Source organism: Lithobates pipiens, unplaced genomic scaffold, assembly GCF_037356315.1.
Source record: "Lithobates pipiens isolate NorthernLeopardFrog02 unplaced genomic scaffold, aLitPip1_a1.2 Scaffold_27, whole genome shotgun sequence".
Taxonomy (NCBI): domain Eukaryota; kingdom Metazoa; phylum Chordata; class Amphibia; order Anura; family Ranidae; genus Lithobates; species Lithobates pipiens.
The window spans coordinates 182,007,114-182,030,662 of record NW_027507788.1 but is presented as its reverse complement, the minus strand read 5'-3'; the positions used below and the strand labels follow the sequence as shown (position 1 = coordinate 182,030,662).

At 44.5% G+C, this 23,549-nt stretch overlaps 1 protein-coding gene across 1 annotated transcript; it reads right to left on the bottom strand.

The window, feature by feature from the left end:
- Nucleotides 1-3,187: 3,187 nt before the first annotated feature.
- Nucleotides 3,188-23,304, bottom strand: LOC143933279 (somatostatin-2). The gene is made up of 2 exons (XM_077456164.1): nt 23,130-23,304; nt 3,188-3,540 (listed from the first exon to the last, which is right to left on the bottom strand). The coding sequence occupies exons 1-2, from the start codon at nt 23,229-23,231 to the stop codon at nt 3,331-3,333; spliced, it is 312 nt and encodes a 103-aa protein (XP_077312290.1). The 5' UTR covers nt 23,232-23,304; the 3' UTR covers nt 3,188-3,330.
- Nucleotides 23,305-23,549: the final 245 nt, after the last annotated feature.

Below are 23,549 nucleotides of genomic sequence, written 5' to 3'. Positions count from 1 at the left end.
TGCATTGGGGCTCTGCCCACACTGCAAGAGTTCATTTTGTCTAGGGGGATAGTAAAAACACTTACCTGATCATCTGCTTACTTGGCAGATGGCACTCCCCCATGCTCTGGCGGTTGACTGTCCCTTGGCATTAACATCCAGTTCAGGGGTATTGGGTCGTTGGCCTTGATAACATCAGAACCCTAGATCGCTGGAGTGTGGGGGAGAAGATGCTGCGGGGATGATGAACGGTCTAGCAGCGGAGAGAAGTGGAGGACTCGGTGAGTAAATCTTCTTTTATTGTTCTCTTACACCTACACAGGCAATTAACCTTTGCAGTGCAGGCACAGCTCCACTGGAAGAAATCCACTTGCCTGGAGATGGCCTTTGACCTGGCCATTTACACATTGATTTTTTTCATTCATCTTGAAGGGTAAATTAAAAAATCAGATTCCTTTAGTTTAATGCGAATGGACAATACTCTTGTTGTAGTTACTGTATTCTGCAAGCCAGTGGCGCTGGCTATCAAAATACCCAACCTAATTGGATGCAGGCTCTGTCCAGCCAACAATTTTCTGCTTCACTTTTTAAATCAAAAGATGTTGAGTAGGAGGGTTCCAACAGAGCCAACCACACAGCAAATTTTGGTAATTTCCTGATTTAATTGAATAAAAGCTGACCATTGTAAGCACCCCTGTCAGTGTTAAAGCATAACTAAAGTCACTATACTTACCTCCTCTCTAACAGTGCCTCATTAGCACCTGAATCTTCTCTCTTGGTCATTCTTCGGGCATCTCCAATGGCCGACGTGCAACAACAGAACTCTCGCGGCACCCAGGGACCGTGCCGGGCGATGTGAGCTGTGCAGATGCAGCTTAGTTTACATGCTGCGAGCAGGCAGGTAGGTGTATTTTATTGCAGAAGAGACATTGCATATGTGATAATAGTCTGCCTTCTCACAGTCTGTTGTAAAATTCTTTCCGTTCCCCTTTAAATGGTTTGTCCCCACCATTTAATTGCCACCTTTGCTGGACAGCTTGGTCTGTCAAAGGTGTATTTGGTTTTAGATATAAAGATAGACAAAGTTCGATACAGAGAAAATAAAAGTGGTACAGAGACGATCAATTTTTTTCAAACAAGTCCATAAAGTCCTTGGATGAACGATACACAGTGCTCATAAAGTGGATATGACACAGAAACCTTCACCACCAAACCACATGGAAAGTCTCTTATCACTTGGACTTGACCTTATGGTCAGATAGCGCAGTCTGATATCTCCCTTCAGAAATGGAACACCTCTCCAAATTGCCTGATGACGTCTTTGATGAGGAAACGTGTAGGGTGGAGTCACGAATGGTGGCGTCATTACGCACCAGATACAGTGGCCATTGTGTTTGTTAGAAACTTTCCCATGTGACTTTTCCATGGTTTTACTTGTCAGTGCATTATATTTGCCTGGAATAAACTTTTGATTGTAATTAACTTTGAGATGCCTCCATTTCTCTTTCTGACTATCATCTATTGGGTGTCTGGATGGTCATCGTGATATGAATTTCTATTGTATTTACTTATCAAACTTTGTCTAACATTAGCGCTGCACCTTGCTACGTCTAAAATGTCCTCATATTGTTGCCTACAATATTGTGTCCGCTGCTTGCCTTCTGTAAATTGAGCCTTTGCACGGGTATTATTTGTGATTGATTGGGTTTAGATATGCTGCAAACTTTAAACTACCAGGCCCTAAAGTATAAGCTGTGGGTGACCTGTATAAATAACACATTTGTGCCTCTAGTCGGTACATAAACACAGGGCCGGAACAACAAGGGGTGGCCAGGAGGGGCGGCTGCCCTGGGCACTGTGGTATCATGTAAGGTGAGGGGGGGGGGGGGGACACCACATTGAGATTGGGGGGGGGTGACTTGTGTTGAGAAGAGGAATTTGGGGGGCAACAGGGGGTAAAATTGTTTTAGGAGGGCAAATTTAGGTAGGTGTGGCAGGAATGGTGATTTGGGGGGGGGGGGATTTATGTTGAGAGGGGGGATGGGGAAGAGGATTTGTGCTAAGAGGAGGATTTAGGGGCTTTGCGCTATAAAGGTAATATGGTAGAGGGGAAATATGCTTTGTTTTTGTTTGTTTTTTGGGGGGGGGGGCAGATTTGTGCTAGTAGGGATGATTTGGGGACATTTATGCTAGGAGGGGAAATTTGTGGGGGGATATGTGCTAGGATGGGGGGACTGGGGCTGAGGAATTTGTGCTGGAAGGGGGGGTTGTGCTAGGACAGGGATTTTTTTTGGGGGGGGGGGTTGTGCTGGGGACATACAGTGTGGGGAGAGAGAGGATTTGAGCTGGGGGGGATGATGGGCAAAGATTTGTACTGGAAGGAGGGATTTCAGCAGGGGGGTGGATTTGTATTGGGAGGAGGAGGAATATATGCTTAAGGCGTGAGCATGCATGTTAATGCTTTTTTTTGGGGGGGGGGGATTTTGCTGACACATAATGCTCATACACCTGGGGGGGGGGCAATTTGGCATGTTCACTCTGGGCTCTAGCTCAGTGGTCATCAACCCTGTCCTCAGGGCCTACTAACAGGCCAGGTTTTATGTATTACCTTGGGGGAGATGCAGACTAGAATACTGCAATCACTGAGCAGCAAATGATATCGCCTGTGATGTATTTCAGTTATCTTGCAGACCTGGCCTGTTAGTGGGCCCCGAGGACAGGGTTGATGACCAATGATGTAGATTACCCTGTCCTGGCACTTAGACAAGCCTCCACCAGGGGCGGACTGACCATTGGGCCACTCGGGCACTGCCCGAGGGCTCGAGCCACTAGGGGGCCCCATCAGGGTTTCCAGCCTTAGTAAGACCAGGGACAGTATGTAAAAATCTGTGTGTGTATACCGTGTGATTGTATACTGTGTGTGTATACTGTGCGGCCCCATAATCTCCTATTGCCCAGGAGCCCCATGAGTTGTCAGTCCACCCCTGGCCTCCACTCAACACATGACCACGTCTGTCAACATATGACTGCATGTAGCAGGCATGGTGCCATGGCACAATGGTGAAGGTAAGTGGGAAGAGACAGGCCATCTCTTACATGGGGGGGATCCGAGTTCTCCACTACAGAGATATTTGAGGACAAAAAGACCGAAACAAATATTGAAACATTTATGTGGACAATCTGATCATGTTGGAAAATAAGAAACTGCTTCACTGCTGAATGACTCCTTAAGTTTAATGGAAATTAACAAATCCCCCATAGGGTGATGTCATGTTATTTACAAACTTATTAATGTCACAAATCCATAAATAATAATAATTAAAAAAAAGAATAAAACACAAAGAGCGATTTCTAGCACATAGTGAACGTCTTCCAAAAGAAGTTTTTGCAGGGCGCTTTCCGTTCCCGCAGAGACAGACGTGGGAATTTCATGGATGGGGCGATTTTGGGCTCAGGAGGATCGGGAACGCTTCTTTCGACCTCCACTAAATTACTTTCCCTGCTGTCTGTCCATCCTGAGAGAAGCTTCAGGAGGAGATCCTCTTGTATTGCGTTTAGATCCTAAAAGAGGAAAACAAGTCGAGATTCAGGGACATTCAAATTCACAACAGCTCCTGGATGTCTCTTGTCAGGTTTGCACAGTTACATAGTTAATCTGGTTAAAAAAAAAAAAGACACAAGTCCATCCAGTTCAACCAACATAGAAAAAAGAAACACAAATAGAAAACTTCCATATATACTGTACAATCCTATATCCACATTTAATCCAGAGGAAGGCAAAAAAACAAAAACAAAGAAGCATTTCCTAATTGGCTCCAGCAAGGGAAAACATTCCTTCCTGATCCCCCAGGAGGCAATCAGATTTCCTGGATCAACTTTACATATAAATATTAAGCCTCATACACACGATCGGACTTTGTACAAACTTTCCTGTGGATTTTTGTACAAAGGGCATTGGCCGTGAACTTGTATTGCATACACACGGCAGGACTTTTTCAGCCAACTTTCACCAAATCATGTGGTTTTTCTGCTCTTTACCGCCACCTTTGGTCAACTTATATTGTATTGTTGTCTGATCTTTTGCATTGGTTCTGAGCATGTGTGTTTGTACTTTGTACAAAAGTCCTATGGTTCTCTGTACACACGATCAGACTTTGCTCCATCGGACTTTTGTTGCCGGAAAGTTTGTCCGTTCGCACAGCCAACAAAAGTCAGATGAAAACCGAAAAAGTTTGTCTGATGGAGCATACACACATGGTCGGGTGTTGCTCCAAAACAGCTAATTGGCATGTTTGTTGTCAAAAAGTCCAATCGTGTGTATGGGTCTTTGGTATCCAGTTAGATTATGTAAATTTAGGAGAGAATCCAGGCCTTTTTTAAAACCATCTACTGAGCTGGCCAGAACCAGCTCTGGAGAGAGTCCATTTTCACGGGTCTAACTGTGAAGAAACCTTTCCATATTTGGAGATTAAATCTGTTTTCCTTCAGACGTAAAGAATGCCCCCTTGTCCTCTGTGGTGACCTCATTGTAAATTTGTGTCCAATGCTTATCTATAAAAAGTAGACATGTGCGATTAGTTTCGTACGAAATAAAAATTTGTACAAATTTCCGGAAATTCGTACGACTCAGAAATACGAATTTTTTATGCATACAAATTCGGTACAAAATAAGAAATTTTGTTTACGAAATTCGGAACCAAATTTATAACGAAATTTCGTAATTCTTACGAATTCTTTCGTAATTCTTACGAAAAGTTAACGGCGCAGGGATGGTGGGAAGCCCTCATAATGATAAATTCATCATAACAAAAATTCGTAATTTTTACGAAAAGTTAATAAACCTAAAAGTTAAAACCCCAGGAAGTCAGCACAGGAATGGTGGGAACCCTATGGGAATTTATATGCTTAGGAATTTCATACGAAATACAAAATTACGTTAACAAATTTCGGAATTTCGGATCCAAATTAATAGAATGGTGACTGGTGTTTTGTTCACCAATCAGAGGAAGTCAGCACAGCACAGGGATGGTGGGAACCCCTCATAATGGGCACAGCGGGTGTACACTCAGACCCGGGAACTCAGCACAGGGATGGTGGGAACCCCTCATAATGGGTACAGCAGGTGTGCAGACCCGGGAACTCAGCACAGGGATGGTGTGAACCCCTATAATGGGCACAGCGGGTGTACACTCAGACCCGGGAACTCAGCACAGGGATGGTGGGAACCCCTCATAATGGGTACAGCAGGTGTGCAGACCCGGGAACTCAGCACAGGGATGGTGTGAACCCCTATAATGGGCACAGCGGGTGTACACTCAGACCCGGGAACTCAGCACAGGGATGGTGGGAAGCCCTCATAATGGGCACAGCAGGTGTGCAGACCTGGGAACTCAGCACAGGGATGGTGGGAACCCCTCATAATGGGCACAGTGGGCTTATCATGATAAATTCATCATAATAAACATTCGTAATTGTTCTGAAAAGTTAACAAACCTAAAAGTTAAAAACCCAGGAAGTCAGCACAGCACAGGGATGGTGGGAACCCCTCATAATGATAAATTCATCATAACGAACTTTCATTATTTTAACGAAAAGTTTACGAGTCTAACGAAAATTCGTATTTCGTATGAATCCGAATTGAATTTCATACACGAATTATGAAATATGAATTTTTCTACCTACGGAACGAAACAAAACAAACTTTTTGACGGTGCCCATGTCTAATAAAAAGTACTCTGTATGGCCTAATGTTTGTGCATACCTGACCCTCACACCTGTATGCGCTTATTGGACATCACATTCTAAAGCCATGGGCAGTAATATAGAGTTGGCCTTTCTTTCAGCTCTAACGTCCTCCAATCCTCTGGGAAAGCTTTCCATAAAACGATGGAATGTGAATGTGGAAATTTGTGCTCATTTAGCTAAAATGGGAATAGTCCTCCTATTTTTGGGATATGTGATGGAATGAGACATCTAAATACCTTCCGTTCTAAACAAGGCTTTTCTTTGCTACACACTAATTGGAGCAAAGGCTTTTTGATTGCTTGAGACCCTTCTCACCTAACCCTGTATGGTTCTACTGTCTTGTTGGGTCCCAAACCTTACTCCATAGAAGCCATGATTTTCACACGCTGCACTGGCTATGGGTAGCAAATGTGAAACAGCTGTATGCAGTTTGGAATAACTGGCTCTCTAATGTTAGGCATTATTTGCACTATGCACCAGCATTGTTGGGTGTTCATCTAGCCAATGGAGTGTGAAGGTATGATTTGCAAGGCTCCGCCCACTGTCCTGAAATGGGAAGCGATCCTTCTTTTTTGGGATATGTGATGGGATGAGACATGTGAACACATTCTGTTTTAAATCGGTAATAAACCCTGCTGAATTTTTTATTTTTTTTCTGACCTGCAAGGGAAAAGGCATAATGAGCTAGTATGCCTCGCATACTAGCTCATTATGAAATACCTTAGAACGAGGCCCCGATATCTCAGATGATCCACGCCGAGGGAGCTGACATGTTAACAACTGCTTTAAGAAGGATTACTTATGGGCCATGCCCATTTAGCAAAAAAGAGGTTTGTGAGGTCGGGTACTGATGTTAGATGAGAAGACCTGGCCTGCTTTTGGCATTCCAATTCATCACAAAGATGTTCTGCAGGGCTGAGGTCAGGGCTCTGTGCAGACCACATGAGTTTCACCACACCTTAAGCCCCATACACACTATCAGATTTTCTGCTGAGTTTTTCCTTCAGATTTACCAAAACCATATAATATGAGGTCAGACCTTAGGAGTTTCAATGTGTATGCAATCAGGCAGGCCCTTGTACTACATGGTTTTGGTAAACCTGAAGAGAAAAATCAGCAGAAAATCTGATAGTGTGTATGGGGCTTTACTCCTCACACCATGTCTTTATGGAGTTGGCTCTGTGCACAGGGACACAGTCATGCTGGAACAGAAAAGAACCTTCCACAAAGTGTTACTACAAGGTTGGAAATGCACAATTGTCTAAAACAGGGGTCTCCAAACTTTCAAAGTAAGGGTCATTTTACTGTCCTTCAGGCTTTATGGGGGGATGGACTGTGGCCAGGAGGTGTAGAAAATGTCACATCATTGGTTTTAATGGGAAGAATAGTGCCTCATTGTTGACATCAATGAAATGAATAGTGCCCCTTAATGGTGTCAATAGGGGGAACGGTGCTTCATCAGTGGGATCAGTTGGTGGAATCGTGCCCCAAGGGCCAGATCAGGGTAAATAAAGGGCCTCATCCGGCAGCAGTTTGGAGAACAATGGTCTAGGATGTCTTTGTAATAACAGAACCTTTCATTGGGAACACCTGAGCTCAATCATTTGGAGAGATGTTCACATACTTTAGGGCCATATAGTCAGGGCCGCCTTTAAGTTAGGGCAAAAGGGGCAGAACTACAGTAATGTAGTGTACTTCGTACCCTTCTAGTGCTTTACAGGACCAGAATAGTTTAGCATATCTGATATATGACAATTATCCACCCTTTTAGTAACTTCAGACCAGCTCAACACAGTTAATAAGCTTAACATAATATCAGGTCCGTCTTTAAGGGCCCAAAGCAGCAGCTGCCTCATACTTGCCAACTAGTTTAAATTCCCTTGAACATTGAAGTTTTAGTCCTGTGCTGTGTCCCGATATCTCAGTGTGAAGTGCTGCTACTAATGCTGCCCAGCTCTGCCCTATTGTTGTGTATGGATGACTCACCTGCAGACCCTGTGTTTACATGTAAATAACCGGTATTCATATGTAAATTGCAGCGGCATTACTAAGTAAATAGTTGTGGCCCGTGGCATTGATATGTAAATACAGGTGGCATTCATATGTATATCATGCTTCCCTGCCATGAGGAAATGATGTTCTGTAACCTCTAGCAACCAATCAGTGAGCAGTATTACTGTACAGTAATCTCTAGCAACCAATTAACAAGCAGGAATCATTTGCTAGCAGCCAGTCAGATATGATCTGCTGTAACCGCTGGCAACCAATTACAATTGCTGCCTGATCTGATACAGTAAACTGATTTTAAGTCTAACTGCTATTTATTGTATGTCTCAGAGCAGGTGGAGAGTGAAATTGCATGGGGGGGGGGGGGGGGGCAAAGGAAATTTTTCCCCAGGGTACAGTCAATATTAAAGACGGCCCTGCATATAGTGCACTTGTAATGGGTAACATGATGCTACCCTGTTCCCCTGAAAATAAGACCTAGCGTGATTATCAGTGATGGCTGCAATATAAGCCATACCCCCCCCAAATAAGCCCTAGTTAAAGTCCTTGTAGGTCTTATTTTCAGGGTAGAGCTTATTTTTGGGGAAACAGGGTAGGGCTTATTTAGGGGGTAGGGCTTATATTGCAGCCATCACCCTACAATTAAATGGGCTCATGCCAGCATTACCAAATCAGATGATTTTGTTGAGTAAGGAAGTAGAGTCTCTAGTCCTTTAGTAAATCAGCCCCACTGCGCCTGAGCCTGACTTATCAGTCATAGTGGTGGTCGGGGGTTTCCCAACTCCTTAGGGCCCATTCACACTATTACAGGATCTAGTCACAAAGCTAACACTTCAATAGGGAATAGGGAACTTTGGGTTAAAAAAAACATACTTTCAAGTCCAGTTACAGTTAAACATTTACAGTCTCATGGCTGAAAATAACGATGCTTATCCTTATGTAAAGTTCCATGAACCGTATGCATTGAGTTTTTCGTGCATTGAGGTGTGCTCAACTCTTGCATTTTGCCTGATGAAAATGCATGTCCAGAAATGCCATTCTTTCTTATGTGGCTGGTTTGTCTCTACTGTATGCTCTGCAGTTTAGTGTAATGCCCCATACACACGGTCGGACATTCCAAAGACCAAATCCATCAGATTTTTTCAGACGGATTTTGGCCCAAACTTGTCTTGCATACATTCGTCAGAAAATGTGATTGTTCAGAACGAGGTGACGTAGAACACGTACGATGGGACTATGAAGAGGGCAGTAGCCAATAGCTTTTGTCTCGTAATTTATTCTGAACATGCGTGGCACTTTGTCCATCGGAATTGTCTACACACGATCGGAATTTAAATGATTGGATTTTGTTGTCAGAAAATTTTAGATCCAGATTTCAAACTTTGTGTGTCGGAAATTCCGACGTAAAAAGTCTGATAGAGCCCACATACGATCGGATTTTCCGACAACACGATCCAATCGCACGTCTTGCGTCGGAAAGTCGAACCGTGTGTACAGGGCATAAAAGACAAAGGGAAACTACAGGACCTATTTACACCGACATATATGCACTACCCTATGCACTACATGCACATGAAACAATGTAAGTCTAGTCTCAGTTTTGTAAGGGCCTGTTTATACTTATGTTGGCTGTCTGAAGTGGATCACTCTCCATGCCATGCTTGACAGGCCTTGAGGAGGCATTATCTCCCCTCCTTACTGCCCATTTTATCACGCAAAAGCCCACACCACAGACTGTTATAGGCTGATTCAGTTGGGCGCAATGATACAGCCTTTTAGGGTTAAAACAGGTGGTGAGGAGGCACCAAAGCCCACACCGCCATGTTGTAATGAAATGCACGCAGTTGTGGTGTGGCACAACTTTCACTTGAACAGGCTGCTTTCAAAAGGCGGTACTGCCCATTGAATGCAACAGTAGGGATACTTTTTGCCACCCCATGTTGCCATGAATGTCATGTATATCCTTTTACAGCTCAACCATGTGTTTTTACCACCCCCGACCCTATGTGTAAATTGGACCTAACTGCTATGTACTCTCTGGAGCTGGAATTCCAGCCAAAATACCAGACCTCCAGTGACCTCTGGACCTTGACACCCCAGCAAAAATGCCAGACCTCCAGTGACCCCTGAACCTTCACACCCCAGCAAAAATGCCAGACCTCCCGCGACCCCTGAACCTTTACACCCCAGCAAAAATGCCAGACCTCCAGTGACCTCTGAACCCTGACACTCCATCCAAAATGCCAGACCTCCAGTGACTTCTGAACCCTGACACTCCAGCCAAAATGCCAGACCTCCAGTGACTTCTGAACCCTGACACTCCATCCAAAATGCCAGACCTCCAGTGACCTTCGAACCTTGACACTCCAGCCAAAATACCAGACCTCCAGTGACCTCTGAACCCGGACACTCCAGCCAAAATACCAGACCTCCAGTGATCTCTGAACCCTGACATTACAGCCAAAATACCAGACCTCCAGTGACCGCTGAACCTTGACACTCCAGCCAAAATGTCAGACCTCCAGTGATCTCTGAACCCTGACATTACAGCCAAAATACCAGACCTCCAGTGACCGCTGAACCTTGACACTCCAGCCAAAATGCCAGACCTTCAGTGACCTCTGAACCCAGACACTCCAGCCAAAATACCAGCCCTCCAGTGACCTCCGAACCTTGACACTCCAGCCAAAATACCAGACCTCCAGTGATCTCTGAACCCTGACACTACAGCCAAAATACCAGACCTCCAGTGACCGCTGAACCTTGACACTCCAGCCAAAATACCAGACCTCCAGTGATCTCTGAACCCTGACATTACAGCCAAAATACCAGACCTCCAGTGACCGCTGAACCTTGACACTCCAATCAAAATGCCAGACCTCCAGTGACTTCTGAACCCTAACACTCCATCCAAAATGCCAGACCTTCAGTGACCTCTGAACCCGGACACTCCAGCCAAAATACCGGACCTCCAGTGATCTCAGAACCGTGACATTACAGCCAAAATACCAGACCTCCAGTGACCGCTGAACCTTGACACTCCAGCCAAAATGTCAGACCTCCAGTGACTTCTGAACCCTGACACTCCAGCCACAATGGCAGACCTCCAGTGCGACACTGTACCCTGGCCTAGGCCAACAAGGCCCAGGCCTAGGGCAGCACTTTGCAGGATGGCAGCACAGAAAGAGTCCCTACCGGCTTGCGCTATACTGTTAGTGTAGCACCAGTCTTATGGGGTGGACTGGGCTGAGAGGCAAATTAGTCTGGCGCCCCCATAAAGCGACTGCTTCCGGTATGCGGGCGGCCGGCATTCCGCAACTCTGGAGGGGGGGGGGGGTGGCTGCTTATAATTTTGACTGTCCTATCACCCTGGACCACAAACCTTCCTCACTGTGCTATATGTTTTCTGCTGCACCATTGGCATGGTAATATCTTCTTAGTCCTCTCCATAAAATTATCAGAAATTTGTGCTTAAATTAGAACTATAGGCAACACTTTTTTTTTTTTTTTTCATTTTGGATAAGGGAGGGTTAAGCCCCTGTCAGTTTATTTTTTTAGCATCCCTGTCCCATTGCATAGATTTCCCTTCACTTCCTGCCCCATAGCCAAACAGGAAGTGAGAGTAAATCTAAAATTTAGGTAATCTTAATTATTATAGTAGTTTAAGACTAAGTATCCAGATTCTTATGCCGCGTACACACGACCGGACTTTTTGACAGCAAAGGTCCGAAGGAACGAGTCCGTCGGACAATTCGATCTTTTGTGGGCTCCTTTGGACCTTTGCTTGCCAAAAATCCAGCGGACTTTAGAAATAGAACATGTTTTACATTTTTCTACCAGAACTCAGCCGGACCGAGAAATCCGTTCGTGTGTATGCTGGTCCGACGGACAAAAACCAACACTAGGGCAGTTATTGGCTACTGGCTATGAACTTCCTTATACTAGTCCGGTCGTACATCATCACGTTCAAATCCGTCAGACTTTGGTGTGATTGTGTGTGCCAAGTCCGTTCATTCGGAAAGTCCGTCAGAACTCCGCCGAAAGTCTGTCGGAAAGACCGTCAGACCTAGTCCCTCAAAGTCCGGTCATGTGTACGTGGCATTAGATAGTTATTTTGTAATTAAAAATGCTCCCATCTCAATGTCATTGTTCTCTCTAATTGATGACAAATACTGGAATCTGGAAAAGATTAATCGTAATAAATGAGTTGGGCGCCGGGTGCGACTTTTAGAAGAACTGTAATTGCCTACCAGCTGAAAGGCTAGTGATGGAAAACATACACATGACCGGACTTTCCGGCAGACTAGGTCCGGCGGTCTTCCCGACTGACTTTTCAGCAGAGTTCCAACGGACTTTCGAAACGAACGGTCACACACAATCGCACCAAAGTCCGACAGATTCGAACGTGATGATGTACGACCAGACTAGAATAAGGAAGTTCATAGCCAGTAGCTGCCCTAGCTCCAGTTTTCATCCCTCGGACTAGCATACAGACGAGCGGATTTCTCCATAGGAACTGGGTCTGGCGGAAAAATTTGAAACATGTTCTATTTCTAAAGTCTGTCAGATTTTTGGACCGCAAAGGTCAGATGGAGCCCACACACGATCGAATTGTCTGGCGGATTTGTTCAGTCGGACCTTTGAAAAGTCCGGTCGTGCCCATTTCAATCTAGTTTATATATTGTATTTTGTTGTGGTCAGTGCCGGCCCCATACAGGCTGTGCTTGGACAAGATCATCTAGAGCCCAGGGCAAACATGCCCAACTGTGCCCCCCCCCCTTTTTCGAGATGTATGAGCAATATGTGTCAGCAAAATCCCCCCATAAAAACACTGAGCACTAATCTGCATGCTTACCCCATAAGCATAAATCCCCCCCCTCCTCGCAGCACAAATCTGCCCCCCCTGCTGAATCCCCCCTCTCAACACAGATCTTTGCCTCCATCCCCTAGATCCCACCAGCTCAAATGCCCCCACCCCCAAAAAAATCACCCCTCCTAGCACAAATGCTCTACCCCTAAAATTTCCCCTATTAGTACACCCCCCCCCCCCCGCCCACCACAGCACAAATTTCCCCATATAGCATCGCCCCAATACAAATTCCCCCAAATCACCACTCTTAGCACCCACCCAAACTTCTCCTTCCAGAATGAAACTTACCCCCTGCAGCCCCCCTTCCAACACAAATCCCCCCCCCTCCAATATCCTTGCAGCCCCCTCCCACCTCACATGAAAAATCACCCCTCCTAGCACAAATGCTCTACCCCTAAAATTTCCTCTATTAGTACACATCCCCCCACAGCACAAATTTACCCATATAGGACCCCCCCAGCACAGATCCCCCCCAAATCACCACTCTTAGCAACCACCCAAACTTCTCCTTCCAGAATAAAAAGTACCCCCTGCAGCCCTCCTTCCAACACAAATTCCCCCCCCCCCACCTCACATGATAGCATAGTGCCCATGACAGCCAACCCCTTGTACCCACTCCTTGTCCTGCATTCAGGTCAGCATGCACCCCATTCCTATCAGTTTAATTTCTATATTTTTTATGGGTACTTTATATATAGTGGCATTAATTTACATATACATGGTAAATTCACATCAGTCCCTTCCCTCAAGGAGCTTACAATCTAAGGTCCTAACTCACATTCATACATTCACATACTAGGGCCACTTTACCTACCAGCATGTCTTTGCAGTGTAGGAGGAAACCAGCGTACCCCGGAGGAAACCCACGCAGGCACAGGGAGAACATGCAAACTCCAGGCAGGTAGTGCCATGGTCGGGATTTGAGCTATTGACCCCAGTCCTGCTAGACAGACGTGCTAACCACTTAGCCACAGTGCTGCCCAGTTAGTAATTGTAAAGCTGTCCAAGTGTCCATGCAAGATTGGATTTTCATTCAAACGTTTGTAATTCTCAAAATTCATTTGTTAGAAGATTCTTTTTTGCCATCAAATCAACTAATTTCTCCCAAAAGCCCTTAATATTTTATCCAGACCTGCTATTTGAATGGAATCCCAGACATCTCAGGTTTCAGAAAAATACAACTTCCTAATGTCTCACAGCTTCCCACTGCACGCGTGCGAGGCATGGCAGCGCTATGAGACGGTCCTACACAGCCTCCTGAGATTTATCATGTGTCCCTGGAGGCTGTGCAAGGGAGGCTGGGGGGGGGGGGGGGAGGTTATTCTCTCATAAACAATAATTGAAGAAGTGGGAGTGGGTACCTGTCACAAAAATGTATCCACTCCCTATAAAAAATGTGCAACCTTGTTAAGGGGAGGAAAGGCATAAGTGGTACTCTCAATTTTGAGTGAAGGTCTGCTTTAAATTGTTTGTTACCCCAACATTTCATATTCCTGATATGTGCCTGCTGTGCCATGTACTTGTATGAGAAAGTCTCCTGTTCTCTTTGTATTGCTCCCTTTGTGTGAATTCCCTGGTGATTCTGCCAGTCCCCCTGCTTCCCTATTAAAAACTGACCACACTGAGCAGGAGAGCACAGCACGGTCACTTCTAAAGCTATGATGGGAACTCTGTGTGCTCTCCTCCAATGATCAGACTTGTCCTGCCATGTTCCTGCTGTACAGCCATTCACTGGAAAGATCAGTGTGCTGCTGCTTCTCCTCCCCCAGCTCTTATGCAGCGAATAACAGAGGGAAAAAATGTATTTATATATTATTATTTTTTTATGTATACAAAAATGTTTTGCCTTTCATTGCTATTTTAAAATAAATGGGTTGTTTTACAAGGTGGTTGTTTACAATCACTTTAACTTTATCTATCTATCTATCTATCTATCTATCTATCTATCTATCTATCTATCTATCTATCTATCTATCTATCTAATCCTTTTGACCATGAAGAAATAGTTAAGAACTCACTTTTTTATTCTTGATTTCTAAAGTGGAATTCCAGCTGAACCCTAACTACTATTTAAAAAAAAGATATAATAAATAACTGCCATAAAAAACATAGACTGTGAAAATCATAGCATCTCCCTATAATAGAGGCCAGTATAAAAGTGCCTTCTTACATTGGCGGTCTATTGAAAAGAGCCCTCCTTCATTGTTGGTCCGCGTAGAAGTTATCCCTTACATTGGATGCTGGTGGAAAATCCCCCCAAACCATTGATGGTCAGTGTATCTGTCATTGCATACAGCTCAAAAAGCCTATACTAACCCTAGGATCCATAGAAATGTAGTTAAAGTGGTTGTAAACCCTTGCACGCCACTTTTCCCTATAGGTAAGCCAATAATAAGGCTTAACTCCAGATACTGTAGATATACCATATACTCTTGCACCGTCTTCAGCGCATGCGCACTAAAGAAAGGGCATGATCGCGCCATTTCTATGGGGCCCGTACCGTGACCGTCCACTCGTTCGCGCATGCGGGGGAGTGACGTCACGCAACTCCATCAAGTCATAGAGCCGGAGTGCCCAGCCCCGGAAGGAAGAGGGGTGAAGATGGACGTGACCACCAGCGGGACATCGCGGGCTTCTTTTGTAGGTAAGTGCAACATAATGGGCTAGTACGCGATGCACACTAGCCCATTATGCTTTTACTTTGCAGGGGAAAGAAGAGGAAGTAAAACCCATCAGGGGTTACTTCCTCTTTAAGAAAGGCTGATCTAATCCATCCATCCAATAAAAATTACATATATACGATGCAGCCCATCACTATCATTGTCCTCCTGTAAAAAAGTTTTATAATCTGTTGATCCTGCCAGTGGATCTGAATTTTTTCCCCCATTTCCTGAGCACAAAAACATGGCCACTGACCACCAATGGAGGAATTGCATAATAGTGCCACTGACTACCAATGGGGGGTTACATAATAGTGCCACTGACCAGCAGTGGGGGGGGGGTTACATAACAATGCCACTGACCACCAGTGGGGGGTTACATAATAGTGCCACTGACCACCAATGGGGGTTACATAACAGTGCCACTGACCACCAATAGGGGTTACATAATAGTGCCACTGACCACCAATGGGGGTTACATAATAGTGCCACTGACCACCAATGGGGGGTTACATAATAGTGCCACTGACCACCAATGGGGGTTACATAACAGTGCCACTGACCACCAATGGGGGTTACATAATAGTACCACTGACCACCAATGGGAGGTTACATAATAGTGCCACTGACCATCAATGGGGGGTTACATAATAGTGCCACTGACCACCAATGGGGGGGTTACATAATAGTGCCACCGACTACCAAAGGGGGGGTTACATTATAGTGCCACTGACCACCAATGGGAGGTGTTAAATATCACTATTATTTACCTCCAGTGGAGCTTGACCACAGTAAAGGGGGGGGGGTTAGATGATACTACCACTGACCACCAATGCAGAGTGGTTAAATAGCTCTGCTACTGACCACCCCTGAAATCAGGGGGGTGAACAGCAATCCCAATGACCAATGAAGTTGGGGGTAATATTACTGCCACTGACACCAATGTGTGTTATTATTACTTGTTGGTACACCAATGCTGAGAGTTATTATTGCCATCACTGACACCAGTACATTATAACATGGTGTTATTATTGTGGCACTGACAATGCTGCGGATTATTATAGTCTTTGGCTCCACTGCTGAGGGTTATTATTGCATCCACTGACACCAACACTGGGTGTTATTACAAAACCGACACCAATGGCAAGAGCTGTTATTATTTCAGTCAGTGACACAAATGCTGGGAATTACTTTTACTGTCACTGTCCACAGTGTTGGGAGTTACTATTACAGCCACTGGCACCAATGCTGGGGTGATTATTGCAGCCATTGACACCAATGCTGGGGTGGTTATTGCGGCCATTGACACCAACGCTGGGGTGGTTATTGCGGCCATTGACACCAATGCTGGGGTGATTATTGCAGACATTGACACCAATGCTGGGTGATTATTGCAGCCATTGACACCAATGCTGGGGTGATTATTGCAGCCATTGACACCAATGCTGGGGTGATTATTGCGGCCATTGACACCAATTCTAGGAATTACTATTACTGTCACTGACACCAATGTTGAGGGTCATTATTGCAGCCTTTGACACCAATGTTAGAGTCAACATACCATTCACTAACATCAGCACTGATTGGGAAATCTCTTTTTGTGTTTGCAGCTGATGGCATGCATACTGGGGTCTTGTTTAGGTGGGCCCTCTGGTAGCATAGTTTTGGTAAATCTAAAGGAGATTGTACAATCAGGTTGTAATGTGTCCGGTGTGCTGTGGTGGATTTCCTCCTATTATGGCCTGCCTTATGATTATACTTTAGAAACTACAGGTCTTTTTGACAAAGCTTATGATATATATATATATATATATGTATGTATGTATGTATGTATCTCCCAACATTTTGAGATGGGAATGAGGGATACCTACTAGCAAACGTATGTAGGCATAGGATACGCCCCCTGCCATGCCCTTTAAAGGGACATAACCAACCAAAAACGTTAATTAAATCCACAACTGCTTTTTTTTACCACTGATATTCCTTTATATTGGCTTTTAAAATTGACAAATGCAGATATTTAGAAATTGGATGAAAGGTTTAGCGCTGGGAAACACTTTCTGAAATATAAAAAGTGCATTTTATATACAACTATATAGATCAGACCAAAATAAGGGACAAATGAGGAGGAAAGAGGGACAGAGGGACATTGCTCCAAATCAGGGACAGTTGGAAGCTATGTATATAGACAGTATATAATCCAACACAAATTCACCCCAAATTAACCCTCCTAGCAAAATTATCTTCCCCCATCCCCCCTCCCAACACAGATCCCTCTAAATCACCACTCCTTGCACCACCCGCAAATTTCCCCTCCTAGAACAATTCTTACTCCCTGCTGCCCCTCCCAATTCCCCCTTCCAACACAAATCCCCTCCCCTCCGATCTCCTTGTGGTGCCCTCACACCTCACATGATACCACAGTGCCCAGGGCAGTCGTCCCTCCTGCCCACCCCTTGTCCCGGCCCTGCCTGTACTTGCATAGGTTTCTTCGCACACTCCAAAGACATGCTTAGAAGTTAATTGGCTCCTGCCCTGGTATCAGTACATGAGATAGGGACCTTAGATTGTAAGCTCCTTGAGAGCAGGGGGCTGATAGGAATGTACAGCATGTCAATTGTCAGTGCTATGTAAATACAGGCGGTCCGGTTTACAAACAAGATAGAATCTGTTTGTAAGTCGGAACAGCTCCAGTGTGTAGCTCCAGCCCAAAAAAATATTTTTAAGCTTTTTGGATAACCTAGGGAAGGGTTATCACCCCTGTAAGGTTTGTTTTGCTGTCTGTGCCCCTATTCAGAAGATTTCACCTCACTTTCTGTCCCAATGACAATTGGATTTTGAAAATTTGAGGATGACGTGGAAACAAGGATTGGTGATAAAGCATCAGTGGAGACTCGTTTTTCCCATAATAACCCTTACAGAAGAGAATTTCCCTTCCTAGGGGGAGATTTCCTCTCACTTCCTGTTGTCTTCCTCCATTTGTAAGTAGGAGTCGTTTGTAAGTCGGATGTTTGTATCTAGGGGACCGCCTGTACCAGTAATTAGTAAATGTATTACAAAGGAAATTCTGCAGCACTACAATTTTACTACCGTATATACTCGAGCACATTTTTTATGCTTCCCCCTCGGCTTATACTCGAGTGAGGGTCTCCCGCTGTGTCATTCAGTCTTAACTATTCGGCGACCGTCCACTGTAACAAAGCCCCGCCTCCTCCCCGTCCGTAATAGACGGAACACGGAACACTGATACAATGCTGGGAAATGGAATCAGTGTTCCGTCAATCACGGACGAGGATGAGGCGGGACTTTGTTACAATGGACGGCCACTGAACTAAGACTGCAGTTGCATCATACAGCGTGAGACACCCGCTGTTTGTAATAAAAGGTATAGGTGGGCACAGTGAGGCTGCAGTTGGGCACAGTGAGGCTGCAGTTGGGCACGGCGAGGCTGCAGATGGGCACGGTGAGGCTGCAGATGGGCACGGTGAGGCTGCAGGTGGGCATGGTGAGGCTGCAGGTGGGCACGGTGAGGTTGCAAATGGGCACAGTGAGGCTGCAAATGGGCACGGTGAGGCTGCAGATGGGCACAGTGAAGCTGCAGGTGGGCACGGTGAGGCTGCAAATGGGCACGGTGAGGCTGCAGATGGGCACGGTGAGGCTGCAGATGGACACGGTGAGGCTGCAAATGGGCATGGTGAGGCTGCAGGTGGGCACGGTGAGGCTGCAGATGGACACGGTGAGGCTGCAGATGGACACGGTGAGGCTGCAGATGGGCGCGGTGAGGCTGCAGATGGGCACGGTGAGGCTGCAGATGGGCACAGTGAGTCTGCAGGTGGGCACAGTGAGGCTGCAGATGTGCATTGTTTACCCAGTAGCTGCTGCATTGCCCAACCTAGGCTTATACTTGAGTCAATACGTTTTCCCAGTTTTTTGTAGTAAAATTAGGTGCCTCGGCTTATATTCGGGTCGGTTTATACTCGAGTATATATGGTATCTAAGTATTAGAGCTTTCTCAACACGACTGCAATGTAAAAGCCTAAAAACAAATGATGTGTGTTAGCAGCAGTTAGGAGCTTTCAGCTTTTATTTCTGCTGGCAAATCACTCCCAAAAATGCAAAAAAAAAAGTTTTTCTTCTGCTCCTAGAAGCGGAAACTTCAAAAACGCTTCTAGATTACATGAGTGTGCATAGATAGACACATAGGATAACACTGCTTCTAGAAGCAGAAATAAAAAATTGCTCAAAAGCTGTTTTTTAGGCTCCACTCACACCCCGGAGTTCTGGAATCGCAGACAGAATCGTCCGATTCCAGATTCGTGGCAAAATGCGGGACGCGTTTGTGATTAACCCGCAGTCCATATTCCCATCGTCGCACACGTTCCTGGAATGAGCTCTTTAATGTACTGAGTGCTGCAGCGACCGCCAGCTGGATACTGGAACGGGTGCAATAAATAAATATTCGCCAGCACACCCAGGATCTTCAATCTCGACCAAACGTTTTTTATTTAAGAAATCACAAAAAAGTATAGTGCACATTCTTAATGGCAACCCAATCGCGGTGAGATTTTTGTCACAGTTGTCAAGCGATTAATCACGCTGCAATCGCAGCAAATCACAACGCACAATGCGGTCACCTAAAAGAAGCTCCTGCTCCTTTTTGAGTGACAGGCTTTCCACACGCTGCAATTGCAGTGTGATTAACCCCTTCCTGACCACCACACGCCGATATACTTTGGCAGAATGGCACGGGTGGGCAAAAGGACATACAGGTACGTCCCCTTTAAGATGCGGCATTGTGGGCATGCTGGAGACTCGATGTCCGCTGGGTGCCTGCGATCGTGTCATGGAGCAGCAGAACGGGGAGATGCATTTCCCCGTTCTGCCTAATGACACGACAGAGATCACTGCTCCCTGTCATTGGGAACAGTGATTATTGTCATGTCAGTGGTAGCCCCTCCCCCCCCCCCACAGTTAGAATCACTTTCTAGGACACACTTAACCCCTTGATCGCCCCCCTAGTGTTTAACCCCTTCCCATGTCATTTACACAGTACTCAGTGCATTTTTAAAGCGCTGTATAAATGACAATGGTCCCAAAATATTGTCAAAAGTGCCCAAAAAAAAAAAAAAAGAGATAGTGAAAAGAAAAAGATACCTTGCCACAATGATGTTAACAACAAAGATTAGGATTCTGAGAGTCAAACTGATTAGAAACTACTAATAACAAGAATCCTACTGAGTGGCATAGGAAAAAAAAAAAAAAGTGCCCGATGTGTCCACCATAATGTCGCAGTCATGATAAAAATCACAGATCGCCGCCATTGCTAATAGAAAAAAAATAATAATAATAAAAATGCCATAAAACTATCCCCTATTTTGTAGAAGCTATAACTTTTGCTCAAACCAATCAATATACGCTTATTGCGATTCTTTTTTTTTTTTTACCAAAAATATGTAGAAGAATACATATCGGCCTAAACTGGAAAATGTATATATATATAGGAAATTTATTATAGCAAAAAGTAAAAAATACTTGGGGTTATTTACGAAAGGCAACTCCACTTTGCACTATAAGTGCAAAGCACATTTGAAATTGTACTGAAAGTGCACTTGAAAGTGCAGTCGGTGTAAATCTGAGGGGTAGATCTGAGATGAGGGGAAGCTCTGCTGATTTTATCATCCAATCATCTGCAAGCTAAAAAGCTGTTTTTTATTTTCCTTGCATGTCCCCCTCGGATCTACAGCGACTTTACTTCCAAATGCACTTTCAGTAAATAACCCCATTGCGTTTTTTTTCAAAATTGTCGCTTTTTTTCGTTTATAGCGCAAAAAATAAAAACCACAGAGGTGATGAAATACCACCAAAAGAAAGCTCTATTTGTTGGGGAAAAAAGGACATCAATTTTGTTTGGGTGCAACGTCGCACGAACGCGCAATTGCCAGTTAAAGCGACACAGTGCCAAATCGCAAAAAGTGCTCTGGTCAGTAAGGGGGTGAAATCTTCTGGGGCTGAATCGGTTAAGGTACTGAGTGCTGTTAGCGACCTCCAGGTGGATGCTGAAACCGGTGCGATACATAAATATTCGCCAGCACACCAAGGATCATCAATCTCATCCAAACGGTTTTTACTTAAGAAAGATCACATCACAAAAAAGTATAGTGCACGTTCTTAATGGCAACCCAATTGCGGTGCGATTTTTTGTCACGGCTGTCACACAATTAATCACGCTGCAATCGTGCCACGATGCGGTTACCCAAAAGACGCTCCTACTCATTATTTGAGGGACAAGCTTCACGCGTTGCGATTTGCTGCAGTTGTGGTGTGATTAATTGCACGACAACTGCAGCAAAAGTATGCTGCATGAGCATACGTAATAAGTAATGGCATTGGGGGTTATTTACTAAAGTAAAAGCCACTTTTATTGGGGGTTATTTACTAAAGGAAAATCCACTTTTATTGGGGGTTATTTACTAAAGGAAAAGCCACTTTTATTGGGGGTTATTTACTAAAGGAAAATCCACTTTTATTGGGGGTTATTTACTAAAGGAAAATCCACTTTGCACTACAAGTGCACTTGGAAGTAAAGTCGCTGTAGATCTGAGGGGGACATACAAGGAAAATAAAAAACAGCATTTTAGCTTGCACATGTTTGGATTACAAAATCAGCAGAGCTTCCCCTCATTTCAGATCTACCCCTTAGATTTAGAGCGACTGCACTTCCAAGTGCACTTGCAGTGCAAAGTGGATTTGCCTTTAGTAAATAACCCCCATGGCTCCTCATGTTTTGCGGGATGCCCGATTGTGCCCGTGATTGGGAACGCCCAGGTGTGCCCAGGTGTCCATGGAGCCCAAATGTGAAAAGAATGTAAAAAGTTTTCCTTACAACTTGAAAAATATTTAAATTGAAATGTGCTTTCACAGGGTGACACTGAATACACAAGGTAATAATGTGCCAACGCCCCGGTGTTGCTTATAGAAGGAAAGAAAACAAATTGGTTGGACTTTTAAAGGCACATAGATAACAAGTCTAAAAATGGTTAAGTTTATTAATCAAATATATAAAAAAGAACATAAATTCATATAAAGAATCAATAAAATTGGTATTGACACTCCCTTAACACACCAGTTCTGACACCAAAAAATAAAAATCATTTGATATTATATTTTTTGGTGTCAGAACTGGTGTGTTAAGGGAGTGTCAATACCAATTTTATTGATTCTTTATATGAAATTATGTTCTTTTTTATATATTTGATTAATAAACCATTTTTAGACTTATTATCTATGTGCCTTTAAAAGTCCAACCAATTCGTTTTCTTTCCTTCTCCTTACAACTTAATAAATCAGCCCTCTATGACTAGAAAACGAGATGGGAAATGGGTCTGTGGAGGTTATTTACGAAAAGGCAAATCCACTTTGCACTAGAAAAGTGAAATTGCACTGAAAGTGCACTTGGAAGTAAAGTCATTTATAGATCCAAGGGGGACATGCAAGGAAAATAAAAAACAGCATTTTAGCTTGCACATTTTTGGATAATAAAATCAGCAGAGCTTCCCCTCATTTCAGATCTACCCCTTAGATTTACAGCGACTGCACTTCCAAGTGCACTTTCAGTGCAATTTCAAGTGCACTTTGCACTTGTAGTTTACACTTGTAGTGCAAAGTGAATTTTCCTTTAGTAAATAACCCCCAATGTGTCTTGGTTGATATCAATGTTATCCAAGTACACGTCTTAGTAGAACATAAAATGCGTCCTTGCTAACGTCGCCCCATCGTTTCCCAGGGAGGTGGATGGTACCTCTGAAGTCAGTTGCTGCACATGGGTGAAATTGGGATGATGGGAGATGATGGATGGTCCCGTCTCTCACCTGGTTGTGTCCCAGTGTTATCCGGCTGTCATCTGGCTGCGATAAAGCTCTGGCCCCCCAGGCGAGGAGGAGCAGCAGAAGGGTCCCTGCAGAGCCCAGCATTGTGATACAAGTTGACGGAGAGCAGCTTAGTGGGGGGAGAGGAGACGAGGAAGAATGAGCACAGACCGAAGAATACCCTCCTTTTATACCGTCCCTAATGTGACGTCCGTGGACAAATAATAAAACTTGTTGTGCCGGGGTCAGGCGGTCTCGGCATCTAGAGGAAGGACGTGTGATTGGATCAGGACACGCCGTGTAGATAAACTTTTAGCAGCCATATGGGTTACATCTGAGACAATATTGATGTGCATGGCCTGTTTTATATTTCTATACAATATCTTTCAAGCTCTGAAGCTTGGTGATAAAATACAGAATTAA